Source organism: Pseudoliparis swirei, chromosome 5 (genome assembly GCF_029220125.1).
Source record: "Pseudoliparis swirei isolate HS2019 ecotype Mariana Trench chromosome 5, NWPU_hadal_v1, whole genome shotgun sequence".
Classification (NCBI taxonomy): Eukaryota; Metazoa; Chordata; class Actinopteri; order Perciformes; family Liparidae; genus Pseudoliparis; species Pseudoliparis swirei.
The window spans coordinates 1,921,084-1,939,050 of record NC_079392.1 but is presented as its reverse complement, the minus strand read 5'-3'; the positions used below and the strand labels follow the sequence as shown (position 1 = coordinate 1,939,050).

The 17,967-nt window shown below is 44.4% G+C and overlaps 2 protein-coding genes across 4 annotated transcripts; one reads left to right on the top strand and one right to left on the bottom strand.

The window, feature by feature from the left end:
• Positions 1-150: 150 nt before the first annotated feature.
• Positions 151-4,042, bottom strand: babam1 (BRISC and BRCA1 A complex member 1). The gene is made up of 9 exons (XM_056414594.1): positions 3,935-4,042; positions 3,034-3,452; positions 2,900-2,958; positions 2,702-2,822; positions 2,541-2,619; positions 2,424-2,448; positions 2,190-2,319; positions 1,979-2,065; positions 151-1,074 (listed from the first exon to the last, which is right to left on the bottom strand). Exons 2-9 carry the CDS (start codon positions 3,436-3,438, stop codon positions 874-876), a joined length of 1,107 nt encoding a protein of 368 aa, XP_056270569.1. The 5' UTR covers positions 3,439-3,452; positions 3,935-4,042; the 3' UTR covers positions 151-873.
• Positions 4,043-5,070: 1,028 nt separating this feature from the next.
• Positions 5,071-16,568, top strand: ushbp1 (Usher syndrome 1C binding protein 1). Of its 3 annotated transcripts, none has more exons than XM_056414052.1 (14): positions 5,071-5,312; positions 7,921-8,144; positions 8,975-9,111; positions 9,477-9,640; positions 9,819-10,049; positions 10,634-10,830; positions 11,553-11,681; positions 11,778-11,866; positions 11,996-12,035; positions 12,437-12,641; positions 13,295-13,429; positions 14,335-14,495; positions 15,466-15,588; positions 16,245-16,568. In XM_056414052.1, exons 1-14 carry the CDS (start codon positions 5,256-5,258, stop codon positions 16,408-16,410), a joined length of 2,058 nt encoding a protein of 685 aa, XP_056270027.1. In that variant the 5' UTR covers positions 5,071-5,255; the 3' UTR covers positions 16,411-16,568. The 3 variants fall into 3 exon arrangements, with proteins under 3 accessions (XP_056270027.1, XP_056270026.1, XP_056270024.1); XM_056414051.1 differs by having other exon boundaries at positions 5,072-5,312; positions 11,778-11,853; positions 11,959-12,035; XM_056414049.1 differs by having other exon boundaries at positions 5,073-5,312; positions 11,957-12,035.
• The last annotated feature ends 1,399 nt before the right edge of the window (positions 16,569-17,967 follow it).

The following is a 17,967-nucleotide window of genomic DNA, read 5'->3' as shown; positions in this document are numbered from 1 at the left end:
ATGAAGACTTCTCTATCCTCATGGACCACAGAACCTTTTGGACAAGATATTTTTTTAATGTACTTCAGTTCAGTTCTCCAGAGGGACTCTGCTGCCCCCTACTGGCGAAACCATAGAAAACACATGTGAAAATGAAATAAATCAATATGATTCAACACGTGTTTTCTTTAATATGCAGGAGCTCACCGGTACAACGTGTTTCTCTGGCAGTTTGGGGCCTTTTCCACAATCAATCCATCAACGTCAGAGATCACTAACACAAGGAGGGGCCACTTCGACATGAATGTGCATTCTTTCATAGTCTGCAAAACATACACGGCTGACAAATTAAATTAAGATAAAAACAACTCACAAATCACAACAAAAAAAACATTTAAAACGGGCGACAAAAGGTGAACATTATGACGTAAACGGGAAGGAAATATGACAGAAGTTGTGACGTCTGATACAGAACACATCAGTGTGACAGTTTGAGACGAAGGCGTGCACCGTTCTCACCCTTTAAGGCCGATCGGTGCGGCGATGATTTGAAAGAACAATGTCGTGTAAGGGAGAAAGTTAAACAAAGCCAGACGCTTTAAATCATCATCCTTGTTTCCTTCTACCTGGACTCTGACATCCACGACACCTCCAGCAGTGTTACAGCCCAAAAAAACAAATAATGTTATTACTTCTTACGGCTTGGAACAATCCTGACTTAATGGAAACATCACGTGAGTTAAGTAACCCGCTAAAACTCTGTTGTCTCCTCAGGACCCCACCTCGTTCTCACAAATATCCGTACAAAGTATTGCCAATGTGAAACCCTTCAGTTATAAAGGTGTACTTAGAAAACCCCCTTTTTCATAAACCACGTCGCGAGAGTTCCACGTTTCACACCGTCGCCTCGACGTCCTGTAGCTCCTCCCCCTCCAGCAGGCTGTAGGAGGCGTGGCTCTGGAAGGGCCTCTGCAGAGGGTGGGCCAGGAGCTTGGCCATGCAGTTGTGCAGCTCGATGGCCGCCCCGCTCAGGGACACCTCGAAGCGATAGCACATGCCCTTCGAGTCCAGGTTGCAGAACGACGTATAGGTGTCCTGCAGAAAGAAAGGAAACGGATTGAAAATGGAAATATTTAGAGAATAGCGGGGGTTTTTTTTTCACAACTTCCTGCCCAAGTGATTCGACTTAAATTCGTTCACTGCAACTACAGGAAGGTGCAGAGGCTCCACGGTGTGTCACAGCAGGAATAGGATATGCATGTATTCAACAAAACATGCTGCATCTTTAAATAGTTTAATAATAATCAGGATATTTAATGTATCCACAAGGTGACACGATGTTTTGGCCATATCACCATGTCCTTCTTTACTCTATACACATCATTAAGGCTGAGCACCAACAGTGGGAGGGGGGTACATTAATAGAATGTATGTGTGTGTCTGTATTAGGCTATGCAGGTATGTGATTATATATATTAATATGTGTCTACCCGTATTCATATGATATGATATATTCCTTTATTTTTTCCACAGTGAAAAAATCACAGCAGCGGTGCACATCAGAGCATCAATGAAAATAAATATATATTTATTATAATAATATTATATATAATAATTATATATATATCCTTTTTTATTTGTATTTTATTCTTTTATGGTTTTTGTCTGCTTTGAATACGTACAATGTGTACATCTTTTCCTTTGCATATCTCGAAAACCAATAAAAGATTTGATCACAAAAAAAAACCCGTCTGAGCTCCAACTGTTTACAACACAGCTGACTGTATTGGTGGAAGCTGTGGCTCTGGATAACATTATTGCTGGTGGTGGATATGGCAGCTGTAAGAGTGAACTCTCTCTATTAAACTATATTAACATGAGGAAAGAAAACACATGAAGCCAGAAACAGATTCCCGCCGTGGCCGTTCAGCTCCGTCGGGAGGCTGTTGGATCGTGAGCGGTACCAGCGTGCAGCCGGGCAGCCGCCGGCTCCACTCACCCTCCAGCTGGCCTCCTCCCCCTGCTCCTCCACCCCGTTGTGGAGGTAAACCACATCGAGGAAGAAGTACGGAGACTGCAGCATCTTCTGCGGCAAGACAACGGAAAAAAAAGAAACGTTAACTTCAAAGCAAACCGCGTAGCAACAGGAACAACCTGACTCGCGTTAAATAGAAACACATGGACTCCAATAGCAGACGTGTCATGCTCACGCTGACGGCCTCTGACGGGCTGAACTGAAGCCGCCCCGCGTGGCGGCTGTAGACGAGCACGGCTCGCACCACGTAGGGAGGCGGGACCGTCTGGACGTTGTCCATCGACGGCAGCTCGATCTTCTGACGACTGCCAGGACAAAAGAAGAAGAAGAAGAAGAGCTGACCTTCAGCGAAACGCTTCGATATCACGTTCCCTGTGCTTACAGGTTGAGATAGTCAGACAGAACTTACATTACATTCAGAAGATCTTCAAGGTCTATAGAGGACCGTTAAGGCTCAAACCCAACACATGGAATGTATTTCATGTCCCACTGTAGAGCACCGAGATAGTTGTGAGTGGAAGGATACTGAAGGACTCGCACACATTGGTCTCCAGGTCATACAGACAGCTGCACAGCTCCCTGGGGTCAGAGGTGAAGCCTGACAACTGAGACACACACGTGTGAGAGGAGGAGGACAGAGAACATGTTGCAGGGATACACAGCATAATAAAACATTCCTGCCCTCACCCACAGAGCGTCGTCGTTGATCACCACCAGGGCGAACTCGTGCCGTTTGTCGATCTTGTGTTTAGTTCTGACGAACATCTCAATCATCTTCTGGGATATATTCAGGGCGTTTGTTTTCGACCTTTGTTTTTGGAAAGACGGTCAAATGAGGCGACGACGAATGAAAAAAATGACGAGCGCCGAGGACTGAAGGCTCACCCGTTAAAAGACTCCAAGTTTGAGGAAGACATCTCCTCGGAAAGGTCCAAGCAGATGATCTGCCGTGAAGAAGAAACAAGCGGTTACAATAAGCCTCGAGGGGCGAATGAAGTTGGATAAAACCTGAATCCTACCACTTTCTCTGGACAGTTGACACGTGGAACTCTGAGCTGGTACTCTGCCGGCGGCGGGATGGGGGTCGTCGCGGCGGGCGGCTGCTGCGCGGGCTTCGGCCTCTCTTTGGCCGCAGCAGCTAGTGGCGCCGCGGCTGCCGATGCGACGGGGGCGACGGCCTGAGCTGCCGCTACCGACAGGGTCGCGGCCGTGGAACTGGGAGCGCTGGACGCCTCGCCCTCTCCCTCCACGCGACTCCCCACGGCCGGCTGAGACACGTTGTTGTTGTTGGGGTTGCTGTTCCCCCCGAGGCTGCCCGTGCTGCTGCGGCGGTCCTCGGCACCTTCGGGGTTGGAGCGCGTCCGAGGTCGCAGCTCCACGAGATGCTCCTCTCCGTCCGCTGGGCCCGGCTCCGGCGTCTCCATGTTTACACGCTTTGCTGAGGAAGAGGAGGTTTGTTTGGCCGTGGAGAGAATCTAGAACACCGAACTACACCTCCCTGTGGGTCGAGTCCAATGAGAATACAATGCAAGGGCACCGATTGGTCCTTGTACTTGCCGCTCAACACAAATACCAGGTACAAGTGTCGACAACACCTCTAAAACAAATGTAAAACAACAGCTACTTCAACACAGATCGCAAGGCAGACACACTGGACACGAGGCAGCTGCACGGGTCCCAAATGCACCACCAGGCTCCACTTACTTTAAATCGAATTAATACTTTCAACAGTGACAGTAACACACACACAGCTGCGAGTGTGTCCGTATGGACGAAAAGAGAGCAGCGGAGAAATGCATCAATCAATGAAGCTAACGTGATGTTACGTTAACGTGATGACCGCGCACTGTCACTATGGCTTTAAACGATATATTACAGCGAAACAGTGTTTTTTATGTTAAATAGTTCAGGTACACTTACGTGATGATTAACTGTGAAACCTCTACGATTCAACAAACGTGAAACTCATTTAAAGTTGCAAAAATATGTCAACGGAGAGCTAGCATTTGTTATGATCGGACTACTTCCTTACCGGAAGTGATCGAAACCGGATCTGCGAGATATGTGGCGTTATGGGTAATGTAGTTAATGAAGGGAAAGTTTCTGACTGGTTTTCTTCCTTGTAGAAATTGAGATGGAAATTAAAGTCACCGCTTTCCTCTTTATTATTTTTTTCCCAAGACCCGTTACTTGTTCCTCTTTACGGCAAAAATATGTCAACGAAGAGCTAGCGAGCTAGCATGTGTTATGGTCGGACAACTTCCTGACCGGAAGTGATCGAACCCGGAAGCCGGAACTGCGAAATGTGTGGCGTTACGGGTAATGTAGTTAATGAGAAGGGTAGGTTTTCTTTTCTTCTGTTTATTGTTTTTCTTCCTATTTTTTTACCTTGTAAAAAATTACGATGGATATTATAGTCCCATCTTCCCTCTTTTATTCTTTGTTTCCCTCAAGACCCGTTACTTTTTCCTCTCTACGGCAATCGCGAAGGGACATACCAACTCCAATACAAAACACACGAGACAGTCCGTTACAGTCGCAAGGGAGGAAGTAAATATCCATGTTAATCAGGCTATTTACACATACTATAGCATGCACTTTGTTTTTTAGTTTTTTATCATCATCATAATATATATATATATATATATATTTCTTGCACTATATATATATATATATAGTGCAATAAATACTCAAAATAACAATTAAATGTCCCCTGAAATTAAATGGAATATTTACGTGAAACGTCAACATATTATTGAGAATTAGTCTATCGCAACTACTGTTGCAGAACAAAAATATTAATTTCAACAATATGGCATACAATTGTATTCATAAAAGATATTGTGACACTGTTTATATAAGACGACTCCTCACCAAAATAATTGGTAATTTATTTAAAATACACAAACAAATATTTACACAGACAAATCAGATGATATAGATAGTCTCCATGTTGTGTCAACACAACATGGTACACGACTGTCTGAAGTGTAACTCCAGAGTGAGGGCTCCCCCTAGTGGACAAGAAGAACAATACATGTGAGCTACTGGGACACAACAGGAAAGGACACAGAGTCACAGGGAATGGGTGTGGAAGCCTTTCTGAGTGTGTTCCACCTCCTTTACTCATCACATGGAAGCTGTGGAGCAGACATGCAGACTGCAGCAACGACTCACGAACTCCTGGAAGATATAACACAAAAACAGCAAAACGTCGTCTTTATTTCCACAGATGCAGTGAATGGGAACAACAGGAAGGAGACTTCATCGGGACACATCGGGATCAAGAAGAATGGAGGTAGGTTATGATGCAGTGTTTTTAAAATATGTCACTTATCATGATCGGTGTTGCATCAATATATAATTATTATCTGTTTACTGGATAAAGCTGATAGAAAAGTGCAGAGCAAACCTGTCATCTGACTGGATGAAGCACTTGAAACCAGATGGAAGCACAAAGTTGAGTAAATATTACTGACTGAGTGGCAAGTTTTATAGATATAACATTATATATGTGTTATCCTAAAATTAGGAATGTGAGTATTTAACCTGCGACCTATCCACAGTGTTTTTGCCATATATATGTACATATGGCATCATATCTAGATTTCTTATACTAGAGTAGAGAATATACTTTTTTAAATAAACAATTTATTCTAATTATTACATTATTTGTGCACAACAAAAGATGTTTTTGGTCCACGGACATATTTGTTCAGCAGGAAGTTGGATCTCAGGATGTTTAAGTTTCCTCCTTTTCCGCTGCGCACAACAAAAGCTGCTCAATAGCTCAGCGACAATGTTAACACAATGTAACACAATGTAACACAATATAACACAATGTAACACAATGTTAACACAATGTAACACAAAGTTAACACAATGTAACACAAAGTTAACACCATGTAACACAATGTAACAATGTTAACACAATGTAACACAAAGTTAACAAAATATAACACAATGTAACACAATGTAACACAATGTAACACAATGTAACAGTCAGTGCGGTTACATGCAATCGAATTATTGGCTTAGTCGGACTGAAATCGAATGATCCGTTTCATGTAAACACCTTAGTCGGGCTATGTGCGGTCCGACTTCGGTCCGATTAACACCCTGGAGAACTCGGTCCGATCCAATTGATAATTCGACTCTCGCGGCATGTAACTCTGAATTCGATTCGGAACTGGACTTTGCGTCTTTGCGCATGCTCGAGATCCCGCCGCCCTCCTCCCTCCCATGTCGTGACCCGGAAGTCGAAAGAGACGATAAATTAAATTCTCCGTGTACCTTCGGTGACGGCGTCTTCTCTCCGTTATCAACTCAGCCAATAGCGCCATTTGCATTCGCTGTCCTCCTATGAACACCATGGAAGAATAGTCGAGGGATGTAGCTTCGCCTCGCTCTCTGTTCGCCATCTTTCTCAAAATGTTGTTGTTGGTGGTGGTGAAGAGGTCAAGCGGAAATGGCTGTATCACCACGAGTTGTAATGAAAACAGCGCCGCCTATCGTATCGGATATGACATGCTTTCAAAGGCCAATGATTCGAATGACTCACTGCCATGTATATCGGGATAACAGCAGATCCCCCAAAAGATAGCATAGTCCGACTAAAGCAAGATTCAAATTATACCATCATGTAAACGCACTGAGTGTTAACACAATGTAACACAAAGTTAACACAATGTTAACACAATATAACACAATGTAACACAATGTTAACACAATGTAACACAAAGTTAACACAATGTAACACAATGTAACAATGTTAACTCAATGTAACACAAAGTTAACACAATGTTAACACAATGTAACACAATGTTAACACAATGTTAACACAATGTAACAATGGTAACACAATGTTAACACAATGTTAACAATGTTAACACAATGTAACACAAAGTTAACACAATGTAACACAATGTAACACAATGTAACACAATGTTAACACAATGTAACACAATGTTAACACAATGTAACAATGTTAACACAATGTAACAATGTTAACACAATGTAACACAATGTAACAATGTTAACACAATGTAACACAATGTTAACACAATGTTAACACAATGTAACAATGTTAACACAATGTAACACAATGTTAACACAATGTAACAATGTTAACACAATGTAACACAATGTTAACACAATGTAAACACAATGTTAACACAATGTAACACAATGTTAACACAATATAACAATGTTAACACAATGTAACACAATGTTAAAACAATGTTAACACAATGTTAACACAATGTAACAATGTTAACACAATGTAACACAAAGTTAACACAATATAACACAATGTAACACAATGTAACAATGTTAACACAATGTAACACAATGTAACAATGTTAACACAATGAAACACAATGTTAACACAATGTAACACAAAGTTAACACAATATAACACAATGTAACAATGTTAACACAATGTAACAATGTTAACACAATGTTAACACAATGTAACAATGTTAACACAATGTAACACAAAGTTAACACAATATAACACAATGTAACAATGTTAACACAATGTAAACACAATATAACAATGTTAACACAATGTAACACAATGTAACACAATGTTAACACAATGTTAACACAATGTTAACGCAATGTAACACAAAGTGTGGCTCAGTTTAATTATGAGCAGCTCTTCAGGGGCATTTATATTATATTATATATATATATATAATATATATGTATAAGATAATATAATATCATATAAATATATATATGATATTATATTATATATATATTATATATATCATATAATATATATATCTAATATTATATATATATATATATATATATATATATTACTGTAAACTGATTCCTTAATAGGCCAAATGATTTTAATGATTCTTCTTATGACCCAAATACACTTCCTGTGTCTGCAGGGTTCCCTCCTGGCCCGGTGTGACGGCCTGGACGGCGGGTCAGAGTGTGACGGGGAGGAGAGGACCCCGGGCAGCCGCTTGACCTTTGACCCCGAGGGCTCCGCCCCCAAAGCCAACCGGGAGCCTTCGCCCGCGGAGCTGGCTCAGTGCGAGGCCGAGGTGGGGACGCTGCTCGGCATCATCGCCGAGCTGAACAAGAAGATGGGGTCATTGAAGGCACCGAGGTAACCACACACACACACACACACACACAGAAGAGTTCTTGAACGGTTCTTTAAAAGGCTTTGTGGTTCTACAAAGAACCATCACCGACTGAAGAACCTGTTTGGAAATGGAACCATGTTTTGTAGGTTCTTTGAGACACCTTTAAGGAATTGTTTCTTTAAAGAACCGCGGTTTGAAAGGTTCTTTGAGGAACCAGAAACGGTGCCTTAAATAACCATTTGTTGAAGGTTCTTTGAGTACCTTTATAGGTTCTTTGTGGAACCCGAAATGATGTCTTAAAGTACCATATTTTAAGGTTCTTGGGACACCTGTATAGGTTCTTTGGATAACTCTTTAAGGAAATGGTTCTCTAAAGAACCCTGGTTTGAAAGGTTCATTGAGGAACCATATATGGTGCCTTAAAGAACCATTTTTCTCAGGTTCTTTGAGACACCTTTAAAGGTTCTTTGAAGAACTCTTAAAGGAAATGGTTCTCTAAAGAACCCTGGTTTGAAAGGTTCTGTGTGGAACCAGAAATGGTTCTTCTATGGCATCACTCTGAAGAACCATATTTGGTTCCAGATGCACCTTCATGGTTCTGTGTCATGAAGGTTGTCTGAATTAATACGTTTGGGATCACTACAAATAAATATTTTCGTGTTTAGTTGTTAAATATTTCCCATCAGTAAATGATATATATAGTTATTAAATGTTTATATGCTTAATAAATGATATATATGGTTAATACATGATATAAATGGTAAATAGATGATATAAATGCTTAGCGTGTCTAAGAATAAACCAAGTGGTCTTCACAGTAACACGTGTTCATGCTGCTGGTGTTCTGCAGTGAACCAGGAGACCTGAGACCACGAGGATCATCCAGACCTCCGGTTCCAGACCTGCTCTCCCATAGGCTGGCCCGGAGCAGCCCAGAGAGAAGCCCCGCCCCTTCTGCCACGCCCAGACCGTCACTGACGGACCGAGGTGACGACATCACTCTGTTTTTATTTTTGGATGCTCTCCAGCATTTTTATATATATACAAGAAAACTCAACGTATTGTTTTAAACATGTTCTCAAACAAGTTTAAAAGAAAAGTATTTGTGTTCTATGTTTGATTTATTCTTATTTATTTTTATTTGTCTTGTTTTAAATGTCCTGTCTTAATGTTTTTAAACATGTTTTTACCTGTTACTGCTCTCCTGACTGATGAGTCATCAACTTAATTTCTTTGTATGTTTTTACAATGACGAATAAACATATTTATCTTTATCCTTATTGCATTCTTATTGTCGTTTAGATGTAAAAGTGCACAGATGATTAACTGCACCTCCCTCTTACGCCCACCAGGGGGCGGTGGTGTCGTGTGGTCTAAGCTCCAGGCGGTGCTGTCCTCGGTGGAGGACTCCATCAGCTGTAAGCGGTCCTGGGCGGCCCCCATCACGGCGGCAGACCAGCACACGCACCGGGAGCACGTGTGGGCCGCTCAGGAGAGCTGGGGGAGGGCCACGCAGGTGTCACCGCTACCTGAACTCTCAGGGTTTATTGACTTCTTAAACATTTTAAATTTTACATTTTAAAATATTTTGACTTACACAAAGCGAGTTACTCTGGACAAAACGACCTGATTCATTCCAACAGTGACATTTAGAGGTCAGTCGTCGCTCTCTAACTTCGGCTCACCGGTTTCAGATATTGGAGGAGATGGAAATCGAGTTTGGGATCTCCTGCCCGCCAGAACTGCCGAGGGACCAGGACCAGGAGGACCAGGACCAGAAGGACCAGGACCAGGAGGACCAGGAGGACCAGGACCAGAAGGACCAGGAGGACCTCCTGGATCTCAGAGGCCCCTTGCAGAGCCACCAGGAGGATCTGGAGAGAGCACAACGCACCTTCAGCCAGATGGAGGAGGAGAAGAACAAGGTAGAGGAGGAGAAGAACAAGAGGAGAAGAACAAGAGGAGAAGAACAAGGTAGAGGATGAGAAGAGCAAGGTATAGGAGAAGAACAAGAGGAGGAGAACAAGAGGAGAAGAACAAGGTAGAGGAGGAGAAGAACAAGAGGAGGAGAACAAGGTAGAGGAGGAGAAGAACAAGAGGAGGAGAACAAGGTAGAGGAGGAGAAGAACAAGAGGAGGAGAACAAGGTATAGGAGAAGAACAAGAGGAGAAGAACAAGGTAGAGGAGGAGAAGAACAAGGTAGAGGAGGAGAAGAACAAGAGGAGGAGAACAAGGTAGAGGATGAGAAGAACAAGAGGAGAAGAACAAGGTAGAGGAGGAGAAGAACAAGAGGAGGAGAACAAGAGGAGAAGAACCTTTATAGGTTCTTTGAAGAGCTCTTTAAGGAAATGGTTCTCTAAAGAACCCTGGTTTGAAAGGTTCTGTGTGGAACCAGAAATGGTTCTTCTCTCTCATCACTCTGAAGAACCATATTCGGTCCCTTCATGGTTCTGTGTTCAGCCCCGTTCACCAGTTCAATGGACGTGGACCCGGTTCTCTTGTCTTTCAGCTGTTGGGCCTCCACAGGTCCTGGAGGTCAGGAGGTCGCTCTCCTTCCTACCGGGCCGGTCCGGACTGGACCCCTCCTCCAGCTGCTTCACCTTCCCCCTCCAGACGGATCCCTGTGGGGGGCGGTGGTTCTGCCACCTCCTGCAGTCCGTGTCCGAGTCCCATCGGCCCGGAGACCGAGTCCGAGCGGCTGACCCGGTGAGTCTGAGCAGGATCCACTGACCTGGGGTCAGATCCAAGGGAGGGCCGCAGGATGTTGAGTTTCAGGTCCCTCCTGAGTCTCTTCCCCCTCCCTCCTCTCCTCCCCCCTCCTCTCCTCCCTCCTCCTCTCCTCCTCTCCTCCCCTCCTCCCCTCCTCTCCTCCTCTCCTCCCCTCCTCTCCTCCCTCCTCTCCTCCTCTCCTCCCTCCTCCTCCCTCCTCCTCCCTCCTCCTCTCCTCCTCTCCTCCTCCTCCTCTCTCCTCCTCCTCTCCTCCTCCTCTCCTCCTCCTCCTCCTCCTCCTCCTCTCTCCTCCTCCTCCTCCTCTCCTCCTGCTCCTCTCTCCTCCCTCCTCTCCTCCCTCCTCCTCTCCTCCCTCCTCCCTCCTCCCTCCTCTCCTCCTCCTCTCCCTCCTCCTCCTCTCCTCCTCCTCTCCTCCCCTCCTCTCCCCCCTCCTCTCCTCCCTCCTCTCTCCCCTCCCCTCCTCCCCTCCTCCTCCTCCTCCTCTCCTCCCTCCTCCTCCTCCTCCCTCCTCCTCTCTCCTCCTCTCCTCCTCCTCCTCCTCTCTTCTCCTCCTCTCTCCTCCTCCTCCTCCCTCCTCCTCCTCCCTCCTATCCTCCCTCCTCTCCTCCCTTCTCTCCTCCTCCCTCCTCCCTCCTCTCCTCCTCTCCTCTCCTCCCTTCTCTCCTCCTCCCCTCCTCTCCTCCCTCCTCATCACTCAGCTGCATCGAGAGGCTGAGGGCCAGGAACGAGCGGCTGACGGTGGCTCTGGAGCGGCGGAGAGGAGAGGAGGAGCAGATCCTCCGGCTGGAGGCGACCTGCTCGGCGCTGCAGGCGGCGCTCAGGAACAGGTCCGAACACACACACACACACACACACACACACACACACACACACACAGGCCTTGTGTGAGCAGAACTCATGTGTGTTGTGTGTGTGATGGACAGGGAGGAGTGCGAGGAGGCGCACGGCGAGCTGCTGTCGCTCTACGACGCCGAGAGGCAGCAGAGCGTTCCTCTGCAGGTGCACGCAGCAGGTGTTGAATACACACACACACACACACACACACACACACACACACACACACACACACACACAGTGAGGCTCACAGTGTTCCTCCCATCAGAGGCAGCCGGTGAGGAGCTGACCACCTCCTTCTCCACAGCAGGAGTCACAGAGGAGACGCAGAGCCACGCGGGGCAGAGGTGACTTACACTTAAAAGGTTCTTTAAGGAACCATTTCTGGTTCCTCAAAGAACCTTTCAAACCAGGGTTCTTTAGAGAACCATTCCCTGAAAGAGTTCTTCAAAGAACCTATAAAGGTGTCTCAAAGGAAAAAAATGGTTCTTCAGTAGGTGACGGTTCTCCCTAGAACCAAAAAGCCTTTTATAGAACCATTTTTGAAGGTTCTTTCAGACACCTTCAAAGGTTCTTTCAAGAACTCTTTAAGGACATGGTTCTCTAAGGAACCCTGGTTTGAGAGGTTCTATTGCATATCATTCACACGTGATGAGCTCAATGTTCAATGAGTCAATGACCTGGAACAATATTAAAGAACCTTTAGACCTTGCTTTTGCCGGGTCGCTCACGACCTCTGACCCCGCAGGACGCCCGAGCCGGCGGGGCGGGCGGCGCTCCTCCGGCAGCTGATCGAGCGCCTGAAGAGCGACCGGGCCGCCGGAGGAGTCCAGGGGAAGACGAGCCCCGAACCGGCTGGATCCAGAGCTGGTCATGTGACTAAAGAGAACGCCAAACCCCCCGAGCCCAGGAACGACAAGGCGTCGCTCTTCTATGAACTCGTCTCTGTCCGGGTACGAGCTTTATATCATTCATACCTTTAAAAAATGATGAAGAAGCTGTCGACGCGATCCACGCAAAGAGATTCAATTACATTTATTTTATATGAGCCCAAATCAGGGCTTTACAATCTGTACACATACGACATCCCTGACCTTTGACCTCACATCGAATCAGGAAAAACTCCTTAAAGTCACGAAGAATAAGTGAAGAAACCTTCAGGAGATCACGACATGAAGGTTCCTTTAGTCCTAGTGTCATATTTATTTTGGGGTTATTTCTTTAAGGCGACGTCTTCATTGATCTACGTCACACGACATTTATAATTATACAAGACCCTGTAGGCCGCCAGGGGTCAATCTGACCTCATTATATTTAGAGATATGGAGGTCAAGTGGTGACACGTTTGACATTTTGAAGACGAGGGTCAGGGAAATAACTGGAGAGGTCACGCGCTCCACCGAGCAGCACCTCTGAACACACTCATCAAGACGTAGCTCCTCCCATTCAGCTTCAGGGTGTCACCTCATCCCATCGAGGGGCGCAGAGAATCACAATGTCAACGCTAAGGCGTTAGCTAACGGGGATTCCAGTTCATAAACTAATGAACTACACCTCCGCGTTCAGCTCCATTGCGGTTTATGGTTCACGGTTTAACTTCTTCCAGGAGGAGATGTCGGATCTGCGATCTCTCATCCGCCTGAAGGAGAAGGAGCTGCGCTGTCTGGAGTGGGGTCTGATGGCCCAGAGGGCCCACGAAGGCCTGGGGGAGGAGCTGGAGGACCGGGAGGCGGAGCAACAGGTAGAGACTTCTGCAGCAGCGGCGGAGAGAGGCTTCTCCACAATTCATCAAATAACACAGAGTCAAGGTGAAACGAGCAAGAGGGAGCAGGACGCCGGTCGACTGCGGCGGACCCGATTCAAATCTGGATGTCCCACCCGGGAAATCACACATCTACCAAAGCAGAATCCCTCCAGGCTGAGAGGGTATTTTGGGTCCACGAGGTCTTCATCACACACCAAGAGCTGAACAGAGACTTTCAGTTAACAGGAGCTCTCAGTGCAGACACACTGGGCCTCAGAACCCAGAGAAACCCCTCCTCGAAAACGGCTTTATTTTCATCCTCAATATTTATTTTGAATGCAAACGTATCTGGATGCTCATGGATGCACAATAATTCAACCAAAATCCCAAAAGGCTCCTGATTGTATGGTGACTTTTGTTCTGTCCTGCACGGTGGTCCCCAGTCAAGGGGTCGGGTGCCTTTATCGGGCGAGGAACCAAATATGGTCACTTCGTTGATGTTGATTTCTTACCTAAAAACTTCTTCTTTGTTATGTCACAGTTATTGTTGTGTCCTCCAATAGCACTGTAGTGTTGACATTTTGAATTTCAAAATATTTTAATGAGTGCCCTATAAAGGGTTAAAAGACAGATAAGTCTGAGGAGGCGCAAGATGATTAACAAAATCAAAAATAAGAATATTTCTGTTCTAATAAAGTGTATTTTTCTAACTTTTTTCTAATCTTTTTCATTCAAACATTAATTGAATTTGTTCAGGCTTCTAAAAAACATTCAAATAAAGCAGAAATCCATCTTTGGTTAAACTGCAGCACTGTTTCAGATGACTGTATGGCATGATCAGAACTCCAGAACAGGGAACGCTCTCGAGCTTCAGATATAATTTCCTTGATGATGTGTTTCAGACGCTCTGTGAACACGAGCATGGCGCCGAGCGGGGCGCCGAGCGGGGCGCCGAGAGGGGCGCCGAGCGGGGCGCTGAGCGGGGCGACCGGGGCGCCGAGCGGGGTGTCCCTGATCCTTGGACCCGGCCGGTTCTGAAAGAGCTGCAGGCCGTGCTGCAGAGGTGAGACGTCGTCAAATATTTACAACACTATTTAAATATTGTACACGTAAAATATACTGTAAAGGCACATATTATGATATATTCAAATATTACAATGTTAAAGCCTTTAACAAGGAAACCTGCTAACTGATCTGACGTCAGGTCACCTGGTAAATGAAGAAAAGGATCCTGATGAATGAAGTCAGCGGAGAAGATGAATCACATCTGTTGCCTTGTTTATCTGTTGCTTAGCAACGCTTTAGACATACAGGGCTTCAGAGAGCATCCCATTGTTCTCCTGACCTTGAGTAGTGACTACAAACTTCTCTACACACGAAACCATGAAGGTGCATCTGGAACCGAAAATGGTTCTTCAGAGTGATGCCATAAAGGAACCATTTTTGGTTCCACAAAGAACCTTTCAACCCAGGGTTCTTCAAAGAACCATGTCCATAAAGAGTTCTTTCTTCAAATAACCTATAAAGGTGTCTCAAAGAACCTTCAACAAATGGTTCTGTAAGGCACCATTTATGGTTCCACAGAGAACCTTTCAAACCAGGGTTCTTGAAAGAACCATTTCCATAAAGAGTTATTTAAATAACCTATAAAGGTGTCTCAAAGAACCTTCAAGAAATGGTTATGTAAGGCACCATTTATGGTTCCTCAAAAAACCTTCAACAAATGGTTATGTAAGGCACCATTTATGGTTCCTCAAAGAACCTTCAACAAATGTTTTTTAAGGCACCATTCATGGTTCCACAAAGAACCTGTCAAACCAATGGTTCTTCAGTAAGTAATGGTTCTTCCTAGAACCACAAAGCCTTTTAAAGAACCATTTAAGAACCTTGTTTTTTCACAATGACTCCTCATGAAGACAGTTAAGATATTTCACAGAGTTTATCAAATGGTTAAAGTCAGAATCTTTGGTGCCTTCTTCAGTCAAAGGACCTGCATGACGCTCTCTTGTGTTTCATCCTGTGTTGGTTCCCAGGGAACAGGCCCTGAAGAAGAGGCTGGCGCTGGTTCAGGACTCACTCCGCACGGCGCTGTCGGACGGCACGGCGCCCAGGAGGGACAACGGAGAGCAGATAGCCCGACTTACACAAGCTCACAGGTGAGCATCTCAAGAAAGGTAGTGAGGAGGCTGCCTTTCAATCAGGAGGGACGAGTATTTAGAGTTTAACAATAATGTATTTACAACTGCAGATTGAAATAGTTCAACGTCTTTTTGGCGTTTGGAGTTTATTCTGAATATGGATAAGCTATCGGGGTAGAGATGCTGGTATCCCCCCATGGAGTCCAGACACTGGTGGTGGTGTAACCTGATTGGAGAAGCCTGGGGGTGAGGAGCCTAGGGGGGAGGAGCCTGGGTTGGAGGAGGGGGGAGGAGCCTGCTGAGGAGGAGGGTCGCATCGCTTTGAGCCGAAACGACAACCGACAGCAGCAGAGAAGAACACAGTTTAAAGTGTTGCCAACGACGCTGTGATTGGCTTACAGAGCATCGCTGCCTCTAATTGGTTGGTTGATTCATCGTGCCCGCCCCCAATCAGCTGATGGAGTAATCGCTGCCAGACAAAGAGACTGCGTATGAATGAACCAGCGTGTAAAGAGTGTCTTCCTGGCTGAACCTTTGCTTGAGTGACATGCGTGTGTCCTTGTTCGTCGTTCTCGTTCTGCTCGTGCAACTTAAGCAAGTATTTGTATAGTGTCGTCGTTTTATGCGAGTGTTATTAAACTCTACCTCCCTTGCTGGGGGTTCTTTCATTCCAGTAAAGCCTTGAGTTCGTACCGGCAGATTCGCCGAAAGTACCGCGAGCAGGGGTGGAGGCTGGAGCAGAAGGTGGCGGCCGTGATGGAGACCCGCCCCCTGCAGGGCGGAGCCCCGAAGGCTGCAGCCGAGGCCTCGGACTGGAAGAGGGAGGAGACGGTTCTGTGACCCTCAGGTCGTGCAGTCAGGAAAATCAGCATGTCAAAAAGTATCGTTAATAAATATATATAAATATATATATATACATATGTATATATATATTTAAATATATATACATTTAAATGTATATTTATATATGTATATATATCTATAAATATACATTTTATGTAAATGTATTTTATACAAATATATATATATATATACAGGACTGTCTCAGAAAATTAGAATATTGTGATAAAGTTCTTTATTTTCTGTAATGCAATTAAAAAAACAAAATGTCATGCATTCTGGATTCATTACAAATCAACTGAAATATTGCAAGCCTTTTATTCTTTTAATATTGCTGATTATTTTTTACAGCTTAAGAAAACTCTAAAATCCTATCTCATAAAATTTTAATATTTCCTCAGACCAAGTTAAAAAAAAGATTTATAACAGCTGAGTGTTTGTCAAGGCTCAGGAAACCCTTGCAGGTGTTTCGAGTTAATTAGACAATTCAAGTGATTTGTTTAATACCCTACTAGTATACTTTTTCATGATATTCTAATATTTAGAGATAGGATATTTGAGTTTTCTTAAGCTGTAAGCCATAATCAGCAATATTAAAAGAATAAAAGGCTTGCAATATTTCAGTTGATTTGTAATGAATCCAGAATGCATGACATTTTTGTTTTTTGAATTGCATTACAGAAAATAAAGAACTTCATCACAATATTCTAATTTTCTGAGACAGTCCTGTATATATATGTTTTATATATTTAAATATATACATTTAAATATATATTTATATATTTATATATATATATATATTATATAGATTTATACATATATATATATATAAATATTTTGTATATATTTATATATAAATATATATGTATTAATATATCTCTACATACAAATAAATATATAGTCAATGTGGGGCAGTGGAACATGGAAAACGGTTTCAGTTCTGCCTTTTGACCTCCGTGTGAGTCGCCATTAAACCGGAGCTCAACTTGTTTAACAGGACTCGCACATCGCGAGACACATTCCTCATTTCAGAGAAACAGCTGTCGTTCAATCATGAATGTTTTTAGGCCGATTCCAGGCCTGAGCCCTCTGAGGAGCTCAGGAGTGTGACCTCGAGAGAGAGCACATGTTCCTCTTTCCCATACAAGCCGGCCGGGCTGCCGTCACGGTGCTCAGAGGAGGGGGAAGGGGGCCGGGACAATGGTGCACACCAAATGTATGAGCAGCCCTGTCCTCTCCTTAGCTCTGTCATAGTTCTCTCACTTAATCATTTAAATCCTAAAACATTGTCAGATTGCGGTTTGAATAAAAAGGATCACAATTGATTCAGCCGACTCGAAGATATATGATCTTTTTCATCCGGTGCATACTTCTTCTTCCCTGTTGAACACCTGGCGTTTACACTACCCACAATGCAGCTTGACTGTCAACAGTTGGGGTTGGAGATTTGGGCGTGGTATCCTACATGCTAGTAGCTGCTAATGAAGCCTCGAGAAGAGACAGAAATTAGGGAACAACTAATAAGCCAGTCGTCAAAGATAATGATACAATTACTTC

Coding starts and splice junctions, on each gene's coding strand:
- babam1 (XM_056414594.1), bottom strand. CDS start 3,438: ATGGAGACGCCGGAGCCGGGCCCAGCGGACGGAGAGGAGCATCTCGTG. Junction 2,823..2,899: donor AACTTGGAGTCTTTTAACGG/GTGAGCCTTCAG, acceptor CCAAAAACAAAG/GTCGAAAACAAACGCCCTGA. Junction 2,066..2,189: donor GCCCGTCAGAGGCCGTCAGC/GTGAGCATGACA, acceptor GTCTTGCCGCAG/AAGATGCTGCAGTCTCCGTA.
- ushbp1 (XM_056414049.1), top strand. CDS start 5,256: ATGGGAACAACAGGAAGGAGACTTCATCGGGACACATCGGGATCAAGA. Junction 9,641..9,818: donor GCTGGGGGAGGGCCACGCAG/GTGTCACCGCTA, acceptor CACCGGTTTCAG/ATATTGGAGGAGATGGAAAT. Junction 10,831..11,552: donor GAGTCCGAGCGGCTGACCCG/GTGAGTCTGAGC, acceptor CTCATCACTCAG/CTGCATCGAGAGGCTGAGGG.